The sequence below is a fragment of the Triturus cristatus genome, chromosome 10 (genome assembly GCF_964204655.1).
Source record: "Triturus cristatus chromosome 10, aTriCri1.1, whole genome shotgun sequence".
Lineage (NCBI taxonomy): Eukaryota > Metazoa > Chordata > Amphibia > Caudata > Salamandridae > Triturus > Triturus cristatus.
In genome coordinates this window covers 902428322-902451815 of record NC_140593.1, presented here as the reverse complement: position 1 = coordinate 902451815, position 23494 = coordinate 902428322, and the positions used below count along the sequence as shown (strand labels likewise).

The 23494-nt window shown below is 42.4% G+C and overlaps 1 protein-coding gene across 3 annotated transcripts in view; it reads right to left on the bottom strand.

The window, feature by feature from the left end:
• Positions 1 to 23494, bottom strand: part of LOC146796212 (uncharacterized) — a 403367-nt gene that overhangs the window by 229402 nt on the left and 150471 nt on the right. For all 3 annotated transcript variants that reach the window (XM_085628712.1, XM_085628713.1, XM_085628714.1), the window contains one exon: positions 10774 to 10991. In XM_085628712.1, the coding sequence (XP_085484838.1) occupies positions 10774 to 10991 (218 nt within the window). The remainder of the gene's footprint in view (positions 1 to 10773; positions 10992 to 23494) is intronic.

Here is a 23494-nt window from a genome sequence, read left to right as displayed (position 1 = left end):
AGTTGCCTTCCTTTTTACATAATAACTTTTGACACGTTTGCTTGCGTGATAGTGCAGGATAAGTTTCTCTGAAACCTCATTGCTAACATTTCCACTTCGCAGGACACTATCACGACACCTTGAACATTTAGTACAATGCCTTAACGTACATTGTGCAAATGTTGTTGTTTGTCAGTAACGGGAGACAGCTATCACAAGAGGATAAAAATTTCAGCCTGGCTAGGACCTTGGCACGAAAGCATGGATGCTGTTATTATATATACACACATGCCGTGTTAAAACCAGAAGAGCACTCTGCTGTCACTGCGAGGTGGCTGTTTGTCGGAGTCTCAGCCAAGCAGATTCCTGTTTATCCTCTGCGAGAAGGGATGTCCAAATTGTGACCAAGACGTAGACCTTAATATATATTCACCCACAGGTAATGGGGAGTTAGATCATCCAGTAAGGGATTTTGGTAGATCACCCGCCCTAGGCAACTAGGTTAGGGAGCGCATAATAGGGGAGGGGGAGAGAAAGAGAGAGAAAGAGAGAGAAAGAGAGAGAAAGAGAGAGAAAGAGAGAGAAAGAGAGAGAAAGAGAAAAAGAGAAAGAGAGAGAAAGAGAAAGAGAAAGAGGGAGAAAGAGAAAGAGAAAGAGAAAGAGAAAGAGGGAGAAAGAGAAAGAGAAAGAGGGAGAGAAAGAGGGAGAGAAAGAGGGAGAGAGAGAGAGAGGGAGAGAGAGAGGGAGAGAGAGGGAGAGAGAGGGAGAGAGAGAGAGAGAGAGAGAGAGAAAGAGAAAGAGAGAGAAAGAGAAAGAGAAAGAGAGAGAAAGACAGAGAGAGTACACACAGCTTTAGCACAATAGTGGAATTGTTTATCCTTTTCACTGTTTTCATATTGTCAATACTTTCATCTGCGTCTGTCTATTAATCACTGCAGCACATTTATTTTGGATCACCATGGTTCAATAAATATTGAAACGCCTCTTTGTGTACTTCATGTGTATCTTTCTGGGTATGCACAAGTGACTGCGCGAAAAGGTTCTAGATCTGTTACTACGCTTCCTTGTGGAGTCAGAGTTGTCATGTTCTGAGGTTGCCCAATCCTTTTGTTACCTTATCAGGTTTAAGGGTACTGATTGGGGCACTGTGAGCTAGCAGACCCATAGCTCAACATATCCCGAGAGGGAGCATAGAATCAGTCTGGCACCATCCCAATTTTATGTTGTCCAACTAACGCACAGTTCCTACTGAGAAAGTGGGAGCCGTATGACCGTTGAAGGTCAGATTTTATTGAATGGAGTGTGAAGCCTAATTTGTGTAGAATGTTGATTACCTTTTGCGTGTCCGGCAGGCATAGATGTTTGGTTGGACTCTTGATCAGCAAGTTGTCTAGATATGGGAACACGTGTATTCCCCCGTTCTGAGATGAGCTGCTGCTACTACTGTGAAGCATTTTGTGAATACGCTTGGTGCAGTAGTTACTCCTAATGGAAACATCCTGAACTGGTAATGTTGACCATATACTTGAAATCGGAGGTAGCTGCGATGTGAAGGATGCATTGAAATGTGGAAGTAGAGGTCTTTGTGGTCTATGGCTGTCATGAAGTTTCCTCGCTGTGGCAATGGTATTACGTCTTGGAGTGTTACCATATGAAAATGCTCTGACAAGATATACTTGTTAAGTGGCCTGAGTTCTACTATAGGCCTTAAGTTTCCATCCTTCTTTGGATTGAGGAAGTACAGCGAGTATGTACCCTGTATGCTTGATGTTTTGGGACCAGCTCTATGGTCCCTTTTTGAAGCAGAACCTGATCTCCTCTTGTAGGAGTGGTAGGTGTTTTGTTGACATTTTGTATAGTTGGTGGTATAGTGGGTGGGGTAGATGTGAGTTCTAGACTGTACCCATCTTTTATAATGGAAAGGACCCACTGATCTGTAGTAATTTGCACCCAGTCTTTGTGGTAGTGCTACAGCCATCCCGCCTACTGGTGTTAAGTGTGGAGGGGGGAGACACAGAGAATCACTGCTTAGTGGGAGTGGTCCCTTTAGAGGCGGATCCACAACCCCATCCTCTATTGCTCTTGTAATTTGGCATATAGTATGTCCCTCTGGTGTATTAGCTTGCTGCTTCTGCACATTGATTGTGTCTGTGGAGGTGTTTGTTTTCGATACCCCTTTATAGTGTCCCCCACGAAAGGAACCCCTATGTTCGTAGGTTTGTAGTGCACCTATGGCCTTGGCATATCAGTGTCTTTCATTCTTTTTTGCAGCATCTCATCTACTTGTGCTCCGAACAAATGTTCACCATTGTATGGTAAGTTGAGTAGATGTTGCTGGACCTGAGACTTAAAACCAGAGTCTAAGCCACGGGCGGAGCCTGATGACGACACTGGTATTAATCTCCCTTGCACCTGTATCTGCTGACTCTAATGTACATTGGATGGTGGCATCAGAAATAAGTTTCCCTTCCACCACTAGCTCTGTCCCTTTTTGAGGGAATAGGCCTGGGAGATGCTGGAGTAGTGCCTGCATCAAATTCCATTGTGCTCTGTTGTATCTTGAAAGGAGGCCTACAGAATTTGGTATTCATAGATGGTTTGCTGCTTGGGCAGCCACACGTTTCACTGCCGCTTAATGTTTTTTTGCTCTCCTTTTGGTGGGGGGAGTATCTCCAGTCACTTGGGAATTTGCCAGTTTTCTGGCAGTATGAACCTCCAATGAATCTGGTGGAAGCTGGTCTTTGATGTATGTTGGGTCAGATGGGGAGGGGTTACATTTCTAGTTTACACTTGGTGTTATGCCTCTGGGTTTTACCGGCTGCTTAAAGATTTTTACTATGGTATTAAGTATACCTTTTAACATGGGCAAGAACTGTACCATTCATTGAGACCTGCTTAATGTTTCCACTAAAAAGTCATTATCATCTTCTAGTGTCTGCATATCTACTTTATGATAGTGTGCTGCTCTACTTCAGGACCCCATGGTAGGTTGCTGTGTCGTCTGGTGGAAAGGGTTTAGAGGGGTATAGGTTGGGATCAGTATCATTGATGGGGTCTATGTTGTAATGATCCCAGAGGTCCTCAACATTGTCTGGATCTCCCTGTGGGTTAGGAAAGTATGGTGCCTCATAGGGGTAAATGTTATCACCTGTGCTAAGGTGCCCTATAGATGATGGTGTGAGGGATGACCATGGTTGCTCGTGAGGGGAATTGTTATAACCTGTTGTGTTGTGTGCATCTTCCTCATTGCTACTCTGTCCCTTGCTGCTCAGCCATGTGTGATGTCACTTAGAATGTTGGGTGTGAGGGACTGGAGGAGTTGGCAGTTGGAAGAGATGGGGCTGAGCAGCAGGGAGGCTGCTCCTGGTGGGGCTCTACTGGATATCTGAGGCCTTACTGATGATCTTTATATGGACTTTGTTACCTGTCAAATAAACCTTACAACCTGTTCTAAGCGGCCTGTCTACGAGACATCTTTCATTATTACACTGGCGACGACTGGAAAGAATTTACGTGTGTGCTTCAATGGATTATGGTTTTCAAGAGAAAAGGAACTTCAAGAGAAATTTCAAGTAAAGAAACTTCAAGTGAAATTGCATATTTTCAGGAAGCTGGCACTTAAGAGCCCCACCAGTGACCACTCCATCGGTCGCCCTAATATGTAAGTGCCAGTTTCTGTTGAATCTCTAGTTCTCTTCGAATGAAACAGAACCTACATGTTGCCTTGGTAATGTTTCTTAGGTCCTGCTGTCCTTTCTGTGATTGGCAGTACTAACGAGTGTTTGGGAATTGGCACCAGCAATGCATGCTGGGCAAAACCAGCAACCCTGTGATCTGTGACAATTAGAAAAAACAGAGACTATTATTTCTTTTAAACCTGTGGAGATAAGCTGCTGAGGTGAATACTGACTATGTGAGCCATGACGCTCCAGAGTGATGGGAGCGACGTATTCTGAGAGAAATCGGCACTATACAGGTCTGACTTTCCTGTTAAAAATGCCTGTGTAACGTTTGTAAATTATTGGTGTGGCACCTGGAGGTGAGAGAATTCGACGTGGGCACAATTTCAGTTTGCTATATGACCTGTCTGCCTACATGCTCAGGATCCTTCAGCTGTTTGTCGGGGGCATGGATCAAGTCCCAGTGGTGTCATTTGAAATTGTTACCGTTAGTCAGCCGAGTGATGCTTCGGTGGCGCTGCCATCTGTGCTCTGATGACGTTGTAGAATTTTCAGTTGGTGCTAGCGGAGAGGCAGCATGTTCGTCACTTGTGGAATGTTTGGTGTTCTCCTCTCCACTCTATGGTCAGTGAAGTTCTTTTAGCGCGAAGTCGAGCAACGCAGCTCAGCGTTTAACGTTGTTCGTTCCCATAGTAATGGGACTTACGACACACTTCGTAACGCGGAAATTCTTTTGTATCTCACCGAGGGTCAAAGTAAACACACTGGATGTCAAAAGGTGAGAGAATGCTCGTGTTATATTCTATTTCAATTATTCAGGCACTGACAGTTCCGTTGCAGGCCGTGTGTTCATGGATGTGATTACAAGTGTGATTCTGGCTTTTCACACAGCTTCAGCAATTTTGTGCCACATTACTTTTTAAATGGCCCAGCACAAAGACTAGTTATTGGTTAAAGTGTCACATGGGTGTTGATTTGAAGATGTTAATCCCTTTACGAGAGGACCACCGATTTTTTTTAGATGTGAATCCATTTACAAGAGTGCCATCTAGTGGATTTTAAAAGGAACTTGGACAACTTCCCTAGAGCTGCATAGAACTCATAACGAAGAGTTTCCTGCTGGTGACAATTTCGGGTGAGAGATCGCTCACCGGAGTATGAGATTTCCTATTTCTTTATTTTCTTTGCTATATTACTGTTTTGTGGGGGTGGTGTGTTCTCTGTTCTTGTTCAAGGGCGTTGTGTCATGTTACTGGGTTGTGCTCTAATTCTGGCTTTCATGCTGGTGAGTACCCATTATTTTGGTAGGGTTGTGGAGCTGTGTGGAGTGACGTTTGGGAGCTAAATGCACTGTTCTGGATCATAGGGGGTTGTTCCCCTATTTCTGTGTTTTGCTTCTGAGTTTAAGGGAGGTGTTTTTCCCCTATAGGGTGACGTTGTTCCCCTATTTCTGAGTTCAAGGGAGGTGTTTTTCCCCTATAGGGTGACGTAGTTCCCCTATTTCTAAGTTTAAGGGAGGTGTTTTTTTCCCCTATAGGGTTCCCCTATTTCTGTGATTGGTATCATAGGGAGGTTTATTTTCCCTATTTCGGAGTCTTTTGGGAGGTGTTTTCCCCTATAGGTGACGTAGTTCCCCTATTTCTGAGTTTAAGGGAGGTGTTTTTCCCCTATAGGGTTCCCCTATTTCTGTGATTGGTATCATAGGGAGGTTTATTTTCCATATTTCGGAGTCTTTTGGGAGGTGTTTTTCCCCTATAGGGTGATGTTGTTCCCCTATTTCAGTGTTTTGTATCATAGGGAGGTTTATTTTCCCTATTTCCGAGTTTTTGGGAGGTGTTTTCCCTTTTACGGTATTCCAAGTTTCTTAGGGTGGTGAGTTCCTCTTTTGCAATTACAATGTTCTGTGTGTCTAAGGGAGGTGTATTCCCCTATAGGGAGGTGTATTTTCCCTATTACGCTGTTTTGGATTCTAAGGGAGGTGTTTTCCCCTTTGGGGTGGTGTGTTTACCCCATTGCTGTTCATTTGTTGGTGGTGTTTTCCCATCTAATTAGTTCCCTAGGGAGGGGGATGGGGTTCATTATTGGTTTTCTTGCAAGTATTTTCTGATTTGTTGTATGTTTACTTGCATAATGAATTTTCTGTTTATGTATGCAATGGTATTTTGGTTATATCTTGATTTTATGCATTTGTATCTTTATGCTTTGTTTTCGTAAGGAAGGGAGATGTGTTATAACCTGTTGTGTGCATCTTCCTCATTGCTACTCTGTCCCTTGCTGCTCAGCCATGTGTGATGTCACTTAGAATGTTGGGTGTGAGGGACTGGAGGAGTTGGCAGTTGGAAGAGATGGGGCGGAGCAGCAGGGAGGCTGCTCCTGGTGGGGCTCTACTGGATATCTGAGGCCTTACTGATGATCTTTATATGGACTTTGTTACCTGTCAAATAAACCTTACAACCTGTTCTAAGCGGCCTGTCTACGAGACATCTTTCATTATTACACGAATGTTCAGGTGACTGTGGATGAATTGGTGATGCAGCAGGTGCTGGTAGCACAGGAATGATAGGTGGTGGAGAAGGCAGAGGTAGTGGTGTAGAAGCAGGTGGAGGAAGGGGAGACTAAGGAAACAGTATGGGCCTAGTGCCTTTGTCTTTACGCTTCTCGAATGGGGCAATGGTTTCTTGAGCTGGAGAGTAGCCTTCGGGGCCGAGGGTGCTTTTGATTCCAAAGGTGTTATTTTCGGGTCTGATGATGCCTTGTGGTGTTTATACGGCATCTGCGTTTTTGATGCTGACACCTAGGCTAGCTTTTACTTTGGCGTGATCGCTGCCTTTGGCTTTTCGATGCCTTTCGGTGCCTGCTTAGGCGGAGGGACTTGTGTCTGCTTCTTTGTCCATTTTCGGATACCTCCATGGCCCAAGGGTAGTGTGGTTCCGCGAGACATTGTTGATGGTTTAGTGGGGAGTCTGTACAGCTGTCACCAGAGTACTAATATGCCTTTTGGATCCTGACGGGTTGTGGTTGGAGCCTTCCCACTGCTGGCAAGTAGCATGGGGATATCCATAGGCACATTTACTGTTTCGGCGTCCTCAAAGTCCTCTTCAGGTTGGAGCTCGAGTGAATGCTCACCGAAGATATTGGGCACATTTTCTTCTTGGTGCACTAGCATGGTGGAACGGGCCCAGCGACTTTCACTTTGTTGCTGAAGAGTCCTTTTAGAAGGGAAGGCCAGGCATGCTTCACACAATGCCTCGTCGTGTTCTGGGGATAAGCAGAGGTTAGAGACAGAGTGTTGATCCTACCTGGAGTACTTGACATGGCACTTGGAGCAGAAACTAAAGAATCTTTTCCATCACTCTCTGTCGTCGAGCGAAAGAAGATGGCAGTGGCGTTAGAAAGCAAGGTCGAACCGGGCCCGGGCGGGCAGATCAAAGTATGTGAAGAAAACCAATGGTTGGATGTCATATCTTCCGTCGAAGGGTTATGAATCGAGGGTGTGGTAAGGCCTCCTGACAGGAATCGAAGCTTTGGTCCCGTAGCCCCGGGGTCGACGTTCAAACCTGATTGCAAGAAAAACAATCTAACAAAGAAGCAGATAAACCCACGCAATGAAGACTATAGGAGGAGTCACAATACCTCATGACTCAAAAGACTTCTTTAAGAAAAACAAGTTGCAAATGCGTGAGCCCAACACTAAATGGCAGGAGTATGCTGAGCACATGTATCTACAGCCAACAAATGCTGTCAATATATGAATAGGGCAGGCTAGCTCTGCAACCCATGAAAACCTTAAGAATCAAAAAATTCAAAAACAGTGGCATCTTGTGGAAAAACAGCTATGTTGACACATGCTAATTTAATTTTGTGTTTTGACAACGTTTTTTACTGACACTTTTTCCTTTCTTGTTATTGTGTGAGTGGGCATGACTTAATATCCCGCTGAAAAGACAGAGCTTATGAAGTGTGGACTGGGTTTTCCTGAAACCCCTGGGCTATCACTGCATGGTGAAAGAATCGGAAGCACTTTTTGCATTTTCCCCAAGTTGTGAGTTATTATAAATTAAAAATTAATGAGTTTGACTGGAACTGTTAGCGATATAATTGAATTGTAACAGTGTCAAAGTACAAAGTTTTTCAGAAAAAGGTTATCTCAGTCACATGATTTTTTTTTCCAGATCTCTACCCCTGCAGTACTCCTTAAAAATAAAACCTTCCCCTAGTTTGGCCACACTGATCTTCCAAGTCTATGCACATTTGGAAGCAGTGCTGCAGAAAGGTGATATTCTGTGAGAATGCTGCCTCCAAAGAATCGGACCCTGAGACACAAGCATATAAATTTGGAGTTGTGCGCTCTGTAAGAAAGGACCTAAACCCTCTACATGACCCATGCAAGACCCCCATTGCCTCTTTAGCTTAACCAGGGCAGGATCATTAAACGCATCAAATGCTTCATACACAAAGCGTAAGGATATTGGGTACCCATCTAGCCTAATTGTCTTGAAGTTCAAGAGTGGGACGATTAAGTGATGCAGAAATTCTACCATTTGGTTTTCTTACTAAATCAACACGAATGATCACACACTGAGTTTCTCAGATTATAAACAGAGAAAAGTGGTGAGCGGAATATGAAAGTTTGAAAGGAAAACCATTTTGTGATTGAAACCATCTGCATCTATAGGATATATATATATATATTTATTTATTTATTAGTTGTGGTATTAATTCAGGTATTAATAACTGCCTTCTTGTCAGTATTGCTTTGCAGATCACAACAGTCTTGTTTTATAGAAAATCTAAGCAAAGAATTTCCTTCAACATTGGAGATTGTGCCTGAATACATGATACAAAAATAGTTTACCACTTGAGTTCTAGGTATAGGCCTCTCTTCTAATGGTAGCTCAAAGAGGAAAATACAAGTTAGGCTGTGGACCGACGAGTTGACGTACATTTTAATATGAAGTTCTTTGATGCTTACCAAAAGATTTCTTGTCTGTGTTTATCTAATTAGAGGGGTTAATATGTATTTGGAAATTACCTGGTAACTACCCTAGGCATACTCTACTTAAAATACCCTAACAATACTAGATGGCCAAAATAGATTATTGTTTATATATTCTCCAATCTATTTTTGTTAAACTTCAGAAATGTAAGAAGTAGAAAAACTTCTTGGCAACAGTACAAGGTTGTCAGGGTCCACAGCATCATAAAATATGGTACTGTGATCCCTTCAAAGTTAACCTGCTCCTCATGCCAAGAAGCGCAGCAGTTTCATTAAAGAAGTATTTGCAGCAGACAATGTGGGGAGGAGAGTTGGTGTATCATACCACCATAGTAGCAGCACTCAACTGTGGTAGACAAGTGAGTTAAGCTACAAAAAACAATTGCAAATACTTTAACCCAGACACATCTATAAATATTTATTAAGGTGTAAATTTTTATTTATTTTTTTTTATTTTTTTTTTAGGGATGATGTCCTGTAAAACTGGTTTAATCTAGATTAAAAGTTACACTAGCGTTACAACAAACAAATGATGGACGGAATGCTGACAATGCAGACATTCTCCCCCAGTCAAGAGATCTGGGTTAAATCCATCGTTCTTTTGCCCACTACACCACCCCAGTTTAGACATGGCCATATGCAAATCAGTCTTGACTCTGTGCCTCATGGGAACAGTCCAGCCCGAACTGCCAAGCCAGGTCTTCCCTGGACCGGAATCAAGCATCCTAGGACCGGTTTCTGGCTATCAGCCGTCATCAGCCAGGATAGCTTGACTCCAGTGGCGTAGTGAGCACGGGTCCCACGTCTGGGAATACCCATCCCACTTAGGGCGAAAAGCGTTACAACAAACAAATGATGGACGGAATGCTGACAATGCAGACATTCTCCCCCAGTCAAGAGATCTGGGTTAAATCCATCGTTCTTTTGCCCACTTCTGTCCATCAATTGTTGTTTTTGCATTTGTCACCCCGAGTGGGAAGGGTATGCTCAGACGTGAGTCCCTTGCTCTCCATGCCACTGGAATCAGGCTATCCTGGCTGACGAGGGCTGAAAGCCCGAAACCGGTCCTAGGATGCTTGTTTCCAGTCCAGGGAGGACCTGGCTTGGCAGTTCGGGCTGGACTGTTCCCATGGGGCACAGGGTCAAGACTGATTTGCATATGGCTGGGTTCAAACTGGAATGGCGAGCAAAAAAACGATGGATTTAGGCCCAGATCTCTGTACTGGGGTGAATGTATGACATTGTTCTGCATTCTGTCCATCAATTGTTGTTTTTGCATTTGTCACCCCGAGTGGGAAGGGTATGCTCAGACGTGAGTCCCTTGCTCTCCATGCCACTGGAAACAGGCTATCCTGGCTGACGAGGGCTGAAAGCCCGAAACCGGTCCTAGGATGCTTGTTTCCAGTCCAGGGAGGACCTGGCTTGGCAGTTCGGGCTGGACTGTTCCCATGGGGCACAGGGTCAAGACTGATTTGCATATGGCTGGGTTCAAACTGGAATGGCATGGTGAGCAAAAAAACAATGGATTTAGGCCCAGATCTCTGTACTGGGGTGAATGTATGACATTGTTCTGCATTCTGTCCATCAATTGTTGTTTTTGCATTTGTCACCCCGAGTGGGAAGGGTATGCTCAGACGTGAGTCCCTTGCTCTCCATGCCACTGAAATCAGGCTATCCTGGCTGAAAGCCCGAAACCGGTCCTAGGATGCTTGTTTCCAGTCCAGGGAGGACCTGGCTTGGCAGTTCGGGCTGGACTGTTCCCATGGGGCACAGGGTCAAGACTGATATGCATATGGCTGGGTTCAAACTGGAATGGCATGGTGAGCAAAAAAACGATGGATTTAGGCCCAGATCTCTGTACTGGGGTGAATGTATGACATTGTTCTGCATTCTGTCCATCAATTGTTGTTTTTGTAAAAGTTACACTAGAACTGAACTTGGCTAGCAGTGGGGAAAAAACAAAATTTTATGAGTTATGGGAATTTTACACTGAGTTATCAGCAATAGCTACAAAGCAATAACCGTTCAAGTGACATTGAACTTTTAAGAAAAACAAATCTGGTTTGATCTACAGTCATAAGAAATAAACTTCTTTCTGAAAAACAATTGGTGTCATACCTTCAATATTCTTTGGTTCCACAGTGGCTGAGCAGGAAGTGAAAGTAGCTTCTGCACCACCCCAGACTCCCGCCACTTCATGTCTCTCTTGGTTGGGGGAGCAAGATCCAACGAGGTAACCAGATCTGAATAGTTACTCAGCTGGGCCCGGATGGTCCAGCCTTCCAGCTGTGTCACACTGTCCACTATCAGTTTCCTGTTCTCCGGGATGTCCTTGGCTGTTGAGGCATGAGAACGAGCATGAGAAATATTCACAACATAAACAATTATACATCAGTCCTTCCGGTTCAACGAAAAACACTGCACATAAATGTTGAAGGCAGAACATATTTATTGTGTTCTCTTCTTACAGCCACCGATATAGAAATGGTCTAGAGCACTAGTTCTTAATCTGTGCTCATGGGGGTCCGCGAAGGCTACTCAGGGGGTTCCAACAGCGTAGAAAATTAAATGACATTAACAGATTAATAAAGTGCACATAAAGAAGCAAACTGTAAAATTAAAGGCTAAAAATTAAGATCCTCAGATTGATTAGTGGGAGCAGTGCAAGTGCATCAAATAAGATATAGATGGATGATGAGTGGCCTCAACTGAAGTTATAGAAACTCCAACTTTCCCATTAAATTAAAATTTGATTATTTTTGTAATTGGTTTTGAATTAAATAAAATGTTTCTTAATTTGTATATCTGTGTGATGAATGCTTGTATATGTATCTTTTGTGTATTGTTTTATAGTTTACATCATCGAAAATGCTTAGACTTGGGTCCTCAGCTTCCAGTGGTGACTCACTGGTGGTCCCCAGATTCCAATAGTAATTCAGTGGGGGTCCCTGGATTCTGGTAGTGATTACAGGGATCCACAGATGTCAAGTTCTTAACCTGTGGTCCAGGGGCCTCTTGGGGTTCGCGAAGCCTTCTCAGGTGGTCTGCGACTGCTTGGAAAGTTACATAATAATAACAACTTAACAAAGTGTATATAAATAAAGCAGCAAGATGTACACTTGAACCTTTTAAAACAGAATTTGAAATTGGAGACTAAAGACTAAGTTAATATCCTCAGATTGATTTGTGGGAGCAGTGCATGTGCATCAGACAGAATATCTTATAGTGGTCTCAACTGGATTTAGAAAGCTCGGACCTTTCTACTGAAAGTAAAATTAATTTGTTCTTTTATTTGTTTATTCATTAACCCGTTCCGTGCCAACGGCCAACGCGAGCACTATCTTCCAGGTGCTGTGCACGACCGTTGGCCGGCGCAGCCATGCCCACCCTTTGGAACCCTCGCACCACAGCGGAATGTCTGCCGAGGTAAACGGGTTAAAGAAAACATTTCATCATTTGTGTACTTGTTTGATGAATGTTGGTTTATGTATCAATAAGTTTGTCAGCAATTTATGCCATAACAATTAAAACATTGACATTTATAGCACGATATGTAAAAGGTCACAATTATATTGTCTTAAAATGACTATCACAGTTCATAAAATACTACCCACTGCGCATCACCCATGGTCTACAAGTTATGCAGTAATATAACGTGCAAGTGCAAACAAATGTCCTACAACACACTTTAAAAATCAATTTCAATCGGATAGAGCAGTCAGTAGATCTTACAAAATTTACCACCTAACAAACACGTACCTAGGTGCAAATACCTAAGGCTGCATCTACTAGTTACCTACTCAGGGCAAATAAACCTTTTAGGAAACCTGGTGACTATCTTACAGTCAACAGCTATAAGATACAAAACAGAAATAAAACATGAGCACAAGCCTGCTGCGCTGAATTTACCTATTATGTTAAAATAATGATCTGTTCAAATAATTACAATTTTGATGACTGCCTGGTCAAAAGTAACCCTGGGATATGGGCTAATAGAAAGCAGATATATATATGATAATTTAATAAAGTGCAGTTGCAAGTTAGAAATGTACAGTAATAACTCTCAACGCCCTAGCTAGTCAGTAGGATGCTCCAACTCATCCATTATGCCGCTAGTTCCTTTGATGCGGGAGTTAAGCCATGCTCCATTTTATGAGGGGCAGATTTATCTGACGCCAAACAGAACCTCCAGGGCCAAACAGAGTGGCAAAACCTTTTAGCTAGCTGTCAGTTTTATCATGTATACCGGCTTCCTTCTCCTCTGTCTAGTGCAGATCTTGTGACCTTCCAAGCAGCATGTATATATAGAAAGCAACTGTCTGAAAGATTTCCAAATGATCAGTTTCAGAGCATAATAAAAAGTGCTGCTCTGCAGCATTTCAGACTGAATTTTAGAAATAGTTGACATAGTAGCCTCGGATTTTCAGTGAAATATCACACAGCAGCATAAAATGCATATTTGTCGACTGAAACGCGCTTGTTAGTTTATACTTTCTAAAGGAGCTGGAATAAATCAATCTTTTTATGGAAATTGAGCCGGAGTGCGCAGTTTTGTATGTCTTGGACTACGCTGGGTTTAAAAGAACTGGTGATGGTAAAGATTTTAGAGTTTTAGGGCTGCTGTCTCTGACAGCCAGTCCCCATCCAGATACTCAAGTCCTACTAGAGTCCTTCTAGAAATGATGTTTGGGAGGAGGCTTGAAGACAGTAGATACAACTGAGGAGAATAGCATGCTGTAGATATCCTTACAGTAGGAGATGACTTCAGGTGTTATTATATGATTTACAAAAAGTGTAATGTGCCATTTGATTATTGTTTTCTCCCTCTCATGGGAAACCAATGGTGGAGCAAAACATATGCTTATTAATTCATTGGAGGTAATCTGGTGCAAACCTGAAAAAGAATAAATTATTTTGAGATTATTTTCCTTGTTTAAGACATCATGTTTTCCTCTAGAATGGTAAAGTGGGATAAAAGCTAATGCATCCTCCTTTCTGTAGTCCTCCAAAGGATAAGCTTGAGATCTGGTCTCCCCAGGGTGACCTATAGACCGGATTGTATTTGGTTTAAAGCTCTGATGTAGTGAATTAGTATAGATCATATCATTATGAGGCTTCTCTTCCCAGGGGCAGCTTTTTTTGCTGATGACAGTCGGTTTAGGTGAGCGATTTAAGTGCATATTATCGGCTGAATATTTAGAGATAGCCAATGAGATATTTTAAAGGCCTTGAGGCTGTGTACAATTAACATTATTATTCAAAGCTACATTAAATGTGCCACCTAATGCATGAAAAAAACGGGGCAGCATTACTATCTAATGTCTTAGGTGAGTACGCTAATTGGGGATCCACCTTCAAAGAAATGCATCCCTGGGCTCTAGCTTCGGGAGTTTCTCTTACTTTCAACAGCTGTAACTCTCCTTGACTGTGCTCAGGGTGATGACTCAACATTTCTCTTGAATCAACCCATGGGACCATACTGGAAGTGGCCTCTAGCGGCTGGCTTGGAGGAGATGCTGTTTTTTCTAATTTTCCTCCTGTGCCGTTGAAAATTAAGAGACTCTCATTACTATTTGACACTGTAACTAAATAGCAGGGGCCTATTCCTATTTCTCTTTTATCTGCCTCTAATCTGTTTAATGTTGGCGGTCTCTGGCCGGTAGGGAATTTATTGATATGAGTGTAGATTTTACACTGCTTGCGAGTCAATAAACCTGCATTAAAAGAATTAGACTTTCAAGGAGGAAAAGGATTGTTAGAAACAGTTCCCAATGGACCTGTGATTTCTCCATTGAGACTGTCGACTACTACTTTACCCAGGCGGTTTACCTGAGGCAATTCTACATTTTCTTGGGATGGGCTCTAGGGAACCCATACCTGCAACGGCCTCTGTAGGCATTTCTATAGCGGTTTTCTTCCATATCTTTTGACGGTTGGTAAATTTGGATCTCAGTGTCAAATAAAGCTTCTTAACCCACCTTCATTTTGCCGTATTTCCCTTTGGGATGTTTGTAATATTACTTCCCAGTTGGGGAGTCTCTGCAATGTAAGGAGTATTTAAGTTGCCTTCTATCTGTTAGAGTGAGGTCAGCTCCATTAGTGTTGTGTTAGGGTCTTCTATCGTTGCCTTGGATAATTTCTGTTTGCAATCATTCAACATTGAGTTAATAACATGTGGCATCTCAAGTGATTTATTCAGAATTGGATAACAAACATAATTCACTTTCAGTTGTTACTTGAGAAAATGTATTCTTAACGTCTCCTTCTATTGTGGCCATTCTGTGATCTATACGCACAATTAAAGTTAGTGAATCTCTCACTGCTTCGCTATTGTCTTGCAATTCAAATCATTGAAAATGCTTAGGCCGGTGTTCTCTGCTTCCAGTAATGATTAAGTAGGGGTCCACAGAACGAAGTTCAAAAACCACTGGCCTGGAATGATAAGCAACAGACTTGCGGTTCTTTCATCCTATAGATAGAAGTTACACACTGCTTTTAGCTATTAACTAGAGAAAAAGACTGCAACAAACAAGTAACTTTTTGAAGTGTTAGTTTTCATTTATATATTGAAAAAGTTACCCACCTGTAACAATCGTTTTGCTGCTTGTGGAGCAGTAGATTAATACTCTTGTCGCCTAGTGTTGGGTGTAGACATTGCAAGTAATTTTTCTTTGAACAAGAGGTTTGGTTTTCAGGTGACCCTTGATGGAGATGCACCAATGATTGTTTTTTTCTGTCATCTTGCTTTGCCGTAACTTTCAGAACTCAGGAACAGAGCATATAAGCAATTCATTCTTCAATATCAAAGGCAAGTAAGCCCTTTACACTAACTCCATATAATGTACACGTCAGACTTTAAAGAAATCTGTTTTTGACCTTCACCAACAGATGACGACAAAGGCCAAAAGTTCCAAGAGTAGCATTTGAATGAGTCATGCAGAACCTATTCTCACAAGGGAAAAAAACAATATGAAAACAAATTCAGGGACAGAAAGATTTCCTCTGCAAGGCTCAGAAGAGCTTGCACCCCTGGTGAGAGTTCCCTTTGCAACATGTCTATGCAAGCTTTTGATTTTTCTGCCTTAGCACAAATGACAATCATGTGTGTGCACTCTGGGCCTTTACTCAAATGGACGAGAACCAAGAGCAAAGTCTGCAGTCTAAAGAGACGCAGTGTACCCTCTTTTCTGACATTGACAATTGCCATCTCACTGGGTTTAAAAGAACTGGCGATGGTAAAGATTTTAGAGTTTTAGAGCTGCTGTCTCTGACAGCCAGTCCCCATCCAGATACTCAAGTCCTACTACAGTCCTTCTAGAAATGATGTTTGGGAGGAGGCTTGAAGGCAGTAGATACAACTGAGATGACTAGCATGCTGGAGATATCCTAACAGTAAGAGATGACTTCAGGTGCTACCCCATAGTACAAACATGTAGAATATATTATACCAAAGCCTTCCGATTCCCTGGATTAGATTGTGTAGTTCATCATCTCTACCATTAAATGGCAGAACTGAGCTGTCAGAATAAAATACTTTTTCCATAATAAGATCAAGCACTGGTCGGACATCAATTTATTATGTCCTGTTGTTGCTGTACTGAGCTCAGAGTCTCTAACCTTCCATCAGTGCTTAATTCGAGCCAGTGGTTTCAAGTGCTCGTCACAGGCACTGAATTGTCAACACCGGCTCATGAGGCAGTGTGCCACAAGGTCCTGTCTGGCCAATTTAGAGATGACCACAACATTAGTTTATTATTAATTTAATATACATTAAAACGAATAGTTAACCGGTCGGTGTAGTTTTGCAGCTTGAAGAATTTTCTGGATTCACTATGCTGTGCATTATTCCGCATTAATACGGAATTGCATTTTATTTTTATTTTATGGGCGGGCGTCAACGTAGTACTATTTGGTGCCCTTCTGTGACGTCGACGGGCTTCCTCTGAAGCTCCCACCTTTGGTAGCAATCTTCGGATTCTTTTTTTTCTTTTCTTTCCTCCTCCTTATAGTTCTCTTCCTTGGCAGAGGAGGGTGGGTTCGCTGGTGAATCCAGAAAATTCTTCAAGGTGCAAAACTACACCGACAGGTAATAAACTATTTGTTTTGCAGCGTTAATCTTTTCTGCATTCATTATGCTGTGCATAGACTTTGTAGCGGCTTGCTAGTCTTGTGGTAGCTGGTTGGAAGATGAACTTTGGTTTGTAAATAAATGCTGTAAGACCTTTTGTCCAACTTGTGCTTCTTTGTTCATTTGAATGTCCACACAGTAATGTTTGGTGAATGTGTGTACTTAAGACCATGTTGCAGCCATGCAGATGTCTTGGAGTGTTAGCAAGAAAAGCAATAGTTGCTCCTTTCTTTCTTGTTAAGTGCACTTGTGGTGCACCTTATAAAGCTTGTCCTGTTTGCTTATGGCACAATTGTATGGCTTGTGCTATCCATCTTGCAATTGTGTTTTTGTAACTGGTCTTCCAAGAAAATGTTTTGCAAAGGATACAAATAGATGTTTAGTATTTCTGTATTCTTTAGTTCTTTCCACGTAATACAGGACTGCTCTTCTTGCGTTAAGTGTGTACAAAACTCTTTCCAATTTGTTCTTTGGATTTTGAAAGAAACATGGTATCTGTATATTTTGATTTATGTGGAATCTGGATACCACCTTTGGTATGAATTGCGGATCTGTCCCCATGACAATCATGTTACTATGTATTTGGAAGTAGGGTTCCTGTAGTGTTAGTGCCTTTAGCTCGCTAACTTTAAGTAGGGTTGTTATTGCCACTAAAAATTCAATTTTTATTGTAAGCATTTGTAGCGTTGCTTTGTGTAGTGGTTCAAAAGGTGCTTTCATCATTTGTGCTAGAACTATGTTCAGATTCCATGTTGGTGCTGATACCATTTTTGGTGGTGCAATTCTTTTTGCTCCTTCTAGGAACCGTTTGACCACATGTGAGGTGAAGAAACTCTTTCCTGTTTCCCCTCGTGTATACAGGACAATTGCTGCTAAGTGTACTTTTAGTGATGTAAAACATAATTTACTTTGTAGTAAATGTGTCAGGTATTTTAGCACTGTTCTTTCTTTTGTAATCTTTCTTGAAAGACGGCTTTTAAAACACCATTGTGTGTATCTTTTCCATTTTGCTGTATAACATTTTCTTGTTGTTGGTTTCCTAGCTTCTCTTAGAACAGCCATTGTGCTTTCTGGTAGTTTGAGATATGCAAATTCTAAGTCTTCAGGAGCCATGCTGATAGGTCTATGCTCTCTGCTTCTGGATGAAGCACTTTCTCGTTTTGCATTGTTAGCAAATCTTTTCTTTTTGGAAGTTTGTGGATTGTTCCTTGTGAAATTTCCATTAGTTCCGAGAACCAAGTCAGTCTGGCCCACTGTGGTGCGATTAAAATCATGGTCTTTTTTGCTGATTCTGCATTTGCTGATCACTTCATTAATGGTATAGGGGGAAAAGCGTACGCAAATATCCCTGACCAGTCTATCCATAGCGCATTCCCTAAGAAATGGTTGCAAGGTCGCCTGGATGTGAAGTTTTGGCAATTTGCATTGTGGGGTGTTGCAAATAGGTCTCTTTGTGGTGTCCCCCATTTTTTGAAAATTCTTTGCACTTCTGTTTGATTCAGTTCCCACTCGTGGGATGATGTTGCTTGCTTGCTCAGTCTGTATGCTTCTATATTGTCCTTCCCTGGTAGGAGTATTGCTAGAATGTCTATTTGTCTTGGGATTGCCCATATCCAAATTTCTTGTGCTAGAGTTGAGTGCTACAGACTGAGTCCCTCCTTGTTTGTTTATGTAAAACATTGTTGTAGAGTTGTCTGTTTGTATCAACACACTTTTCCAGTAGAGCTCTTTCTGAAAGGCTTTTAGGGCTAAGAACATAGTTTTTAGTTCCAAGATATTGATGTGTTTCACCGCATCCTTTGGTGCCCACAATCCTTTTACTGAGATTGTTCATGTGTGCTCCCCATCCTATTAGGGTCGCATCTGTTGTTATGGTCACTGTTGGAGTTGGTGAAGTGAAGAGACTCCCTTGCGATATGTTAGCTTTGTTCTACGATGCCATCTCTTGATGAACCCTATTTGTGGTACACACTTGATCTTCCCAACTCCCTGTGGCTTGTGACCATTGTGTCTGGAGCCATTCTTGAAATGGTCACGAAGTAGACGAATGTTGGGAGCTAAATGAATGCATGAGGCCATCATTCCTAGTAATTTTCCCACTGTGCTCACTGTCAGATGATGCCACCTCTGGTATAGAAGAGTCTCCTTCAATAGGGCTGATCTACTCACTCGGGAATGCTTTCCCTAACACAGTGTTTATCTCTGCGCCTAAGAACACCTTTATGGGTTCTGGTTCTATTGATGACTTTTCCAAATGTATGGAGAACCCCAGCTGCACAAGTATTTCTATCACTTGGTGTATATGCTGTTTGTATAGGCTGTACAAATTTGCTCTTACCAACCAGTCGTCTAAGTAGGAGTAAACGTGAATTCCTTGCCTTCTGAGACGTGCTGCTACTGCTGCCAGGCACTTTGTGAACACTCTTGGTGCTGATTTCAGACCATAAGCGAGTACTATGAATTGCTAATGTTGTTTATCCACGACAAATCATAACAATTTTTTGTGTTTTTTGTTCATTGGGATGTGTAAATATGAGAAACAGCCTTTACTACGCAACCGTTACAACGCATGCCATTACATCACATGGCTGCAACAAAAAAGGTGTGCAGCAGTGGGTAGAAGGTGTTGGATTTAATTCCAACACCTTCCCTACTGTTGCACACACTGGAGTTTGAATAGAAAATTAATCTATTCCAACTTCCAGCGCTCCCCTGACTGAAAGTCAATGTAAAAGTTGGCGTTGAAACGGCATGCGATGTTTTGGCATGTGTTGTAACATCACAAATTCGTAAATAAACATCCTTTAAGTCTATTATTGCCATGTACTCTCCCTTTTGCAATAGAGGTAGCACCTCCTGCAGTGTAGTCATTTTGAATCTTTGCGTTTTTAAAAACTTGTTTAGAAACCTTAGGTCTAATATTGGCCGTAGTGTTCCATCCACTTTTGGATTTAGGAAGTACGTTGAATATATGTTAGAGGAACTGTAAACTGTTTTTTTTTTTTTTTGTATAAGCTTTTTTTTGTTTTTTTGTTGGTACTCTCACTGCTGTTGTTCGTGAGTGTACCTCTTTGTGAGCATAGTCACTTAGTAGAGGTTTGTTGTCCACCTCTTTGTGGCTGACCTCTGCCACGGGGACGCCCTCGACAGGATGATCTTCCTTAGTATTGCCAGCTTTGTTGCTGTCCCTGTTGTGTGCCCTGGTTTGCTGTTTGGGATGTTTGTTGGTAACCTAGATGTGAGGTAGCAGGTTGGTGTGCACCTTTCCCCACTGGTCTCCTTGATGGTGTGCCTCTACGCATACCTCTGAACTGTAGACCCCCCATGGATCTTGCAGGTTCGTTGTCCTTTTTTAGTTGATTTAGCTTTTCATCAGCCACACTTCCAAACAACTGTTCCCCATTGAATGGTGAATTAATGATGTTGCTTTGCGCTTCTGGCTTGAAGCATGAGATTCTAAGCCATGCGTTCCTCCTTTCAGTGATGCCAATCATCATTTGCCTGCGAGATGTTTCAGCAGCCTCAAGGTCGGATTTCAAACATGTATTTGCAATGTTTTTACCCTATTCTACCACGAGGATAGCTCTTTTCTGGAATTGTTCTGGTAGATTTTGTAACAGTTCTCCTACCTCCTCCCAATGTTGCTAAGGATTTCTGTTTAACAATGCATTTGAATTAGCAATGCACCATTGATTAGCTGCGCTTCTTTCCACCTTGCTTCCTACGAGGTCTATACTCTTGCTTTCCTTGTCTGGAGGTGGTCCCACAGTATTTAGCATATTTGCTCTTTTTCTTGCTGTTGAGGCAATGAGAGAGTCAGTTGGCACTGATTCTCTGATGTATATAGGGTCATTAGAGGAGTGTTTATACTTCTTTTCTGACCTTGGTGTTATAGCTGTGCATGTAGCAGGCTCTTTGAATGCCTCTTTCCCCTGGTCTAAGACCCTCGGCAGCATTGGGAGGAATTGATTTCTAGATTGTGTAGGCATCAGTGTCTCTAATAAATAACATGATTGAGGTTTTTCTTCCTCTGGCTGAACCCCATAAGTTTCAGCAGCTTTTTAATCACTTGATTGTACATACCAATGTCATCTGGGGGTGATGGCCTCAGGTAATTCAGCGTTGGGATCTTGCAATTGAAGGTCATGATCCTCCGAGTTCGCCGATTCTGCATATGTGTGTTTGTCTTCCCCGACGATCGGTTCAGGGGTTTTTGGCAGAATTGGTTTTCGACGACCTTTTCGCCTTCTGCATTTTTTGTTTTTGGTGGTATCTTGAATTACTTCAAGCTTTCATTGAAGTCTTTTTTCCGTTGAAGGATATTGGCCATTTCGGCTTCGAGTCTCTTTCTCTATCTCGGCCGCGTTCGTTTCGGTGTCGGGACTTTCTGCTTTCCGTTTTTCGACTGTCTATGCCAATCCGGTCGTTGAGGTTTGTTTGGGCCTCTCTTTTTTCGACGCCGAGGCATCCTTTTCCAGACTGTCTTTCGAAGTCTTTGTTTTTTTGAGGACCTTTGCCGTTCCGGAGTCCTTATCCAAGGATCCTGCAGTCTGTTTTTGTTTGGATACAGCTGCGGTCGCCGAATGCTTTGCCGCCGAGGATCCCTTCGGAGATCTAGAGTCTGATTTTCTAGACTCTTCTAGTTTTTTCAAGATCGACGACTCTTACCTCCTTCGAAGTCTTCTTCTCGACTTCCACGACCAAAACTTCCCGGTCCTCATCGCCTTCTGGCCCTTCGGCGACGTTATCTTCATCCTCACTGGAGAGGCCCAGGTCTCACAGTGATGGCGGTGGTCCTTGGCCTTGTATGTTGTAATTTGCTCATCGCTGCCTTTCTCTCACCCTCAACATCTTTGGGGTGAAGACGGAACAGGCGTTGAAGCCGTCGCTCTGATGGTCCAGCGGTAGGCACAGCTTGCAGACCAGATGCTGATCCCTTTGAGCGTATTTGTGGTGACAGTTCTTACAAAACTTGAACGGCGTCTTGCCATTACTGTGCACAGGGTGTCCCCTGCATGCGCATTCCCAGTTAGTCGTCGAAGATCTTGTTTTTCTTCCTTCATTGAACTCCGGTCGTCTTTTTTTTTTTTTTTTTAAATAAATCTTTTTATTAATTTCAACATGAAACTGCGGTCGTCTTTGATTTAAAATTGAAAGTGGAAGACACCATCTTACCGATTTTTTCCTTGATTCTTCTCTCCAATCTTGGGAGCTCCTCCGTATCGATCCAGACCCAACAGCGGAAAAAAATAATCTGAAGATGGCTACCAAAGGTGGGAGCTTCCGGAGGAAGCCCGTCGACGTCACAGAAGGGCACCAAATTGTACTACGTCAACTCCCACCAAAAAAAAAAAAAAAAAAAAATCACGTGGTCAAAAGGTTCCTAGAAGGAGCAAAAAGAATTGCACCACCAAAAATGGTACAAGCACCAACATGGAATCTGAACATAGTTCTAGCATAAATGATGAAAGCACCTTTTGAACCACTACACAAAGCAACGCTACAAATGCTTACAATAAAAATGGAATATTTAGTGGCAATAACATCCCTATGTAGAGTTAGAGAACTACAGGCACCAACACTACAGGAACCCTACTTCTAAATACATAGTAACAGGATTGTCATGAGGACTGATCTGCAATTCATACCAAAGGTGGTATCAAGATTCCACATAAATCAGAGTATACAGATACCAAGTTTCTTTCAAAATCCAAAGAACAAAGCGGAAGAGTTTTGCACACACTTGACGCAAGAAGAGCAGTCCTGTATTACATGCAAAGAACTAAAGAACACAGAAAGACTAAACAGCTATTAATTTCCTTTGAAAAACGTTTTCTTGGAAGACCAGTAACAAAAAACACAATTGCAAAATGGATAGCACAAGCCATACAATTGTGCCATAAGAAAGCAGGAAAAGCTTTACAAGGTGCACCATGGGCGCACTCAACAAGAAAGAAAGGAGCGACTATTGCATTTCTTGCTAACACTTCACTTCAAGACATCTGCATGGCTGCAACATGGTCTTCAGTACACACATTCACCAAACATTACTGTGTGGACATTCAAATGAACAAACAAGCACAAGTAGGACAAAAGGTCATACAGCATCTATTTACAAACCAAAGTTAATCTTCCACCCAGCCACCACAAGACTAGCAAACCGCTACAAAGTCTATGCACAGCATAGTGAACCCAGAAAAGATTCACGCTGCAAAATGAATAGTTTCTTACCTGTCAGTGTAGTTTTGCAGCTAGAAGAATTTTCTGGATTCACTAGCGAACCCACCCTCCTCCGCCAAGGAAGAGAACTATAGGGAGGAGGAAAGAAAAAAAAATAAGAATCCGAAGATGGCTACCAAAGGAGGAGGAAGCCTGTTGACGTCACAGAAGGGCACCAAATGGTACTACGTCGACGCCCACCAAAAAAAAAAAAAAAAAAAAAAAAAAGAAATACTGCAATTCCGGACCCAACCACTAGATGGCAGAATAATGTACAGCATAGTGAATCCAGAAAGGATTCACGCTGCAGAATGACTATTACCTGCCTCCCAAGCTATTCTTACAGCTTTGGGGGCCTGTAATAGTCAGACTTGTAACACGTGTATAAGTGTGATGGTTCGTAGTTGTGTTGTTACTATCATAGGCAGAATGGCAGATGCAATGTGTGGTGCAAGCTGCAGTGGCCTCCTGGCAAAAGACCTGGCACTTCTT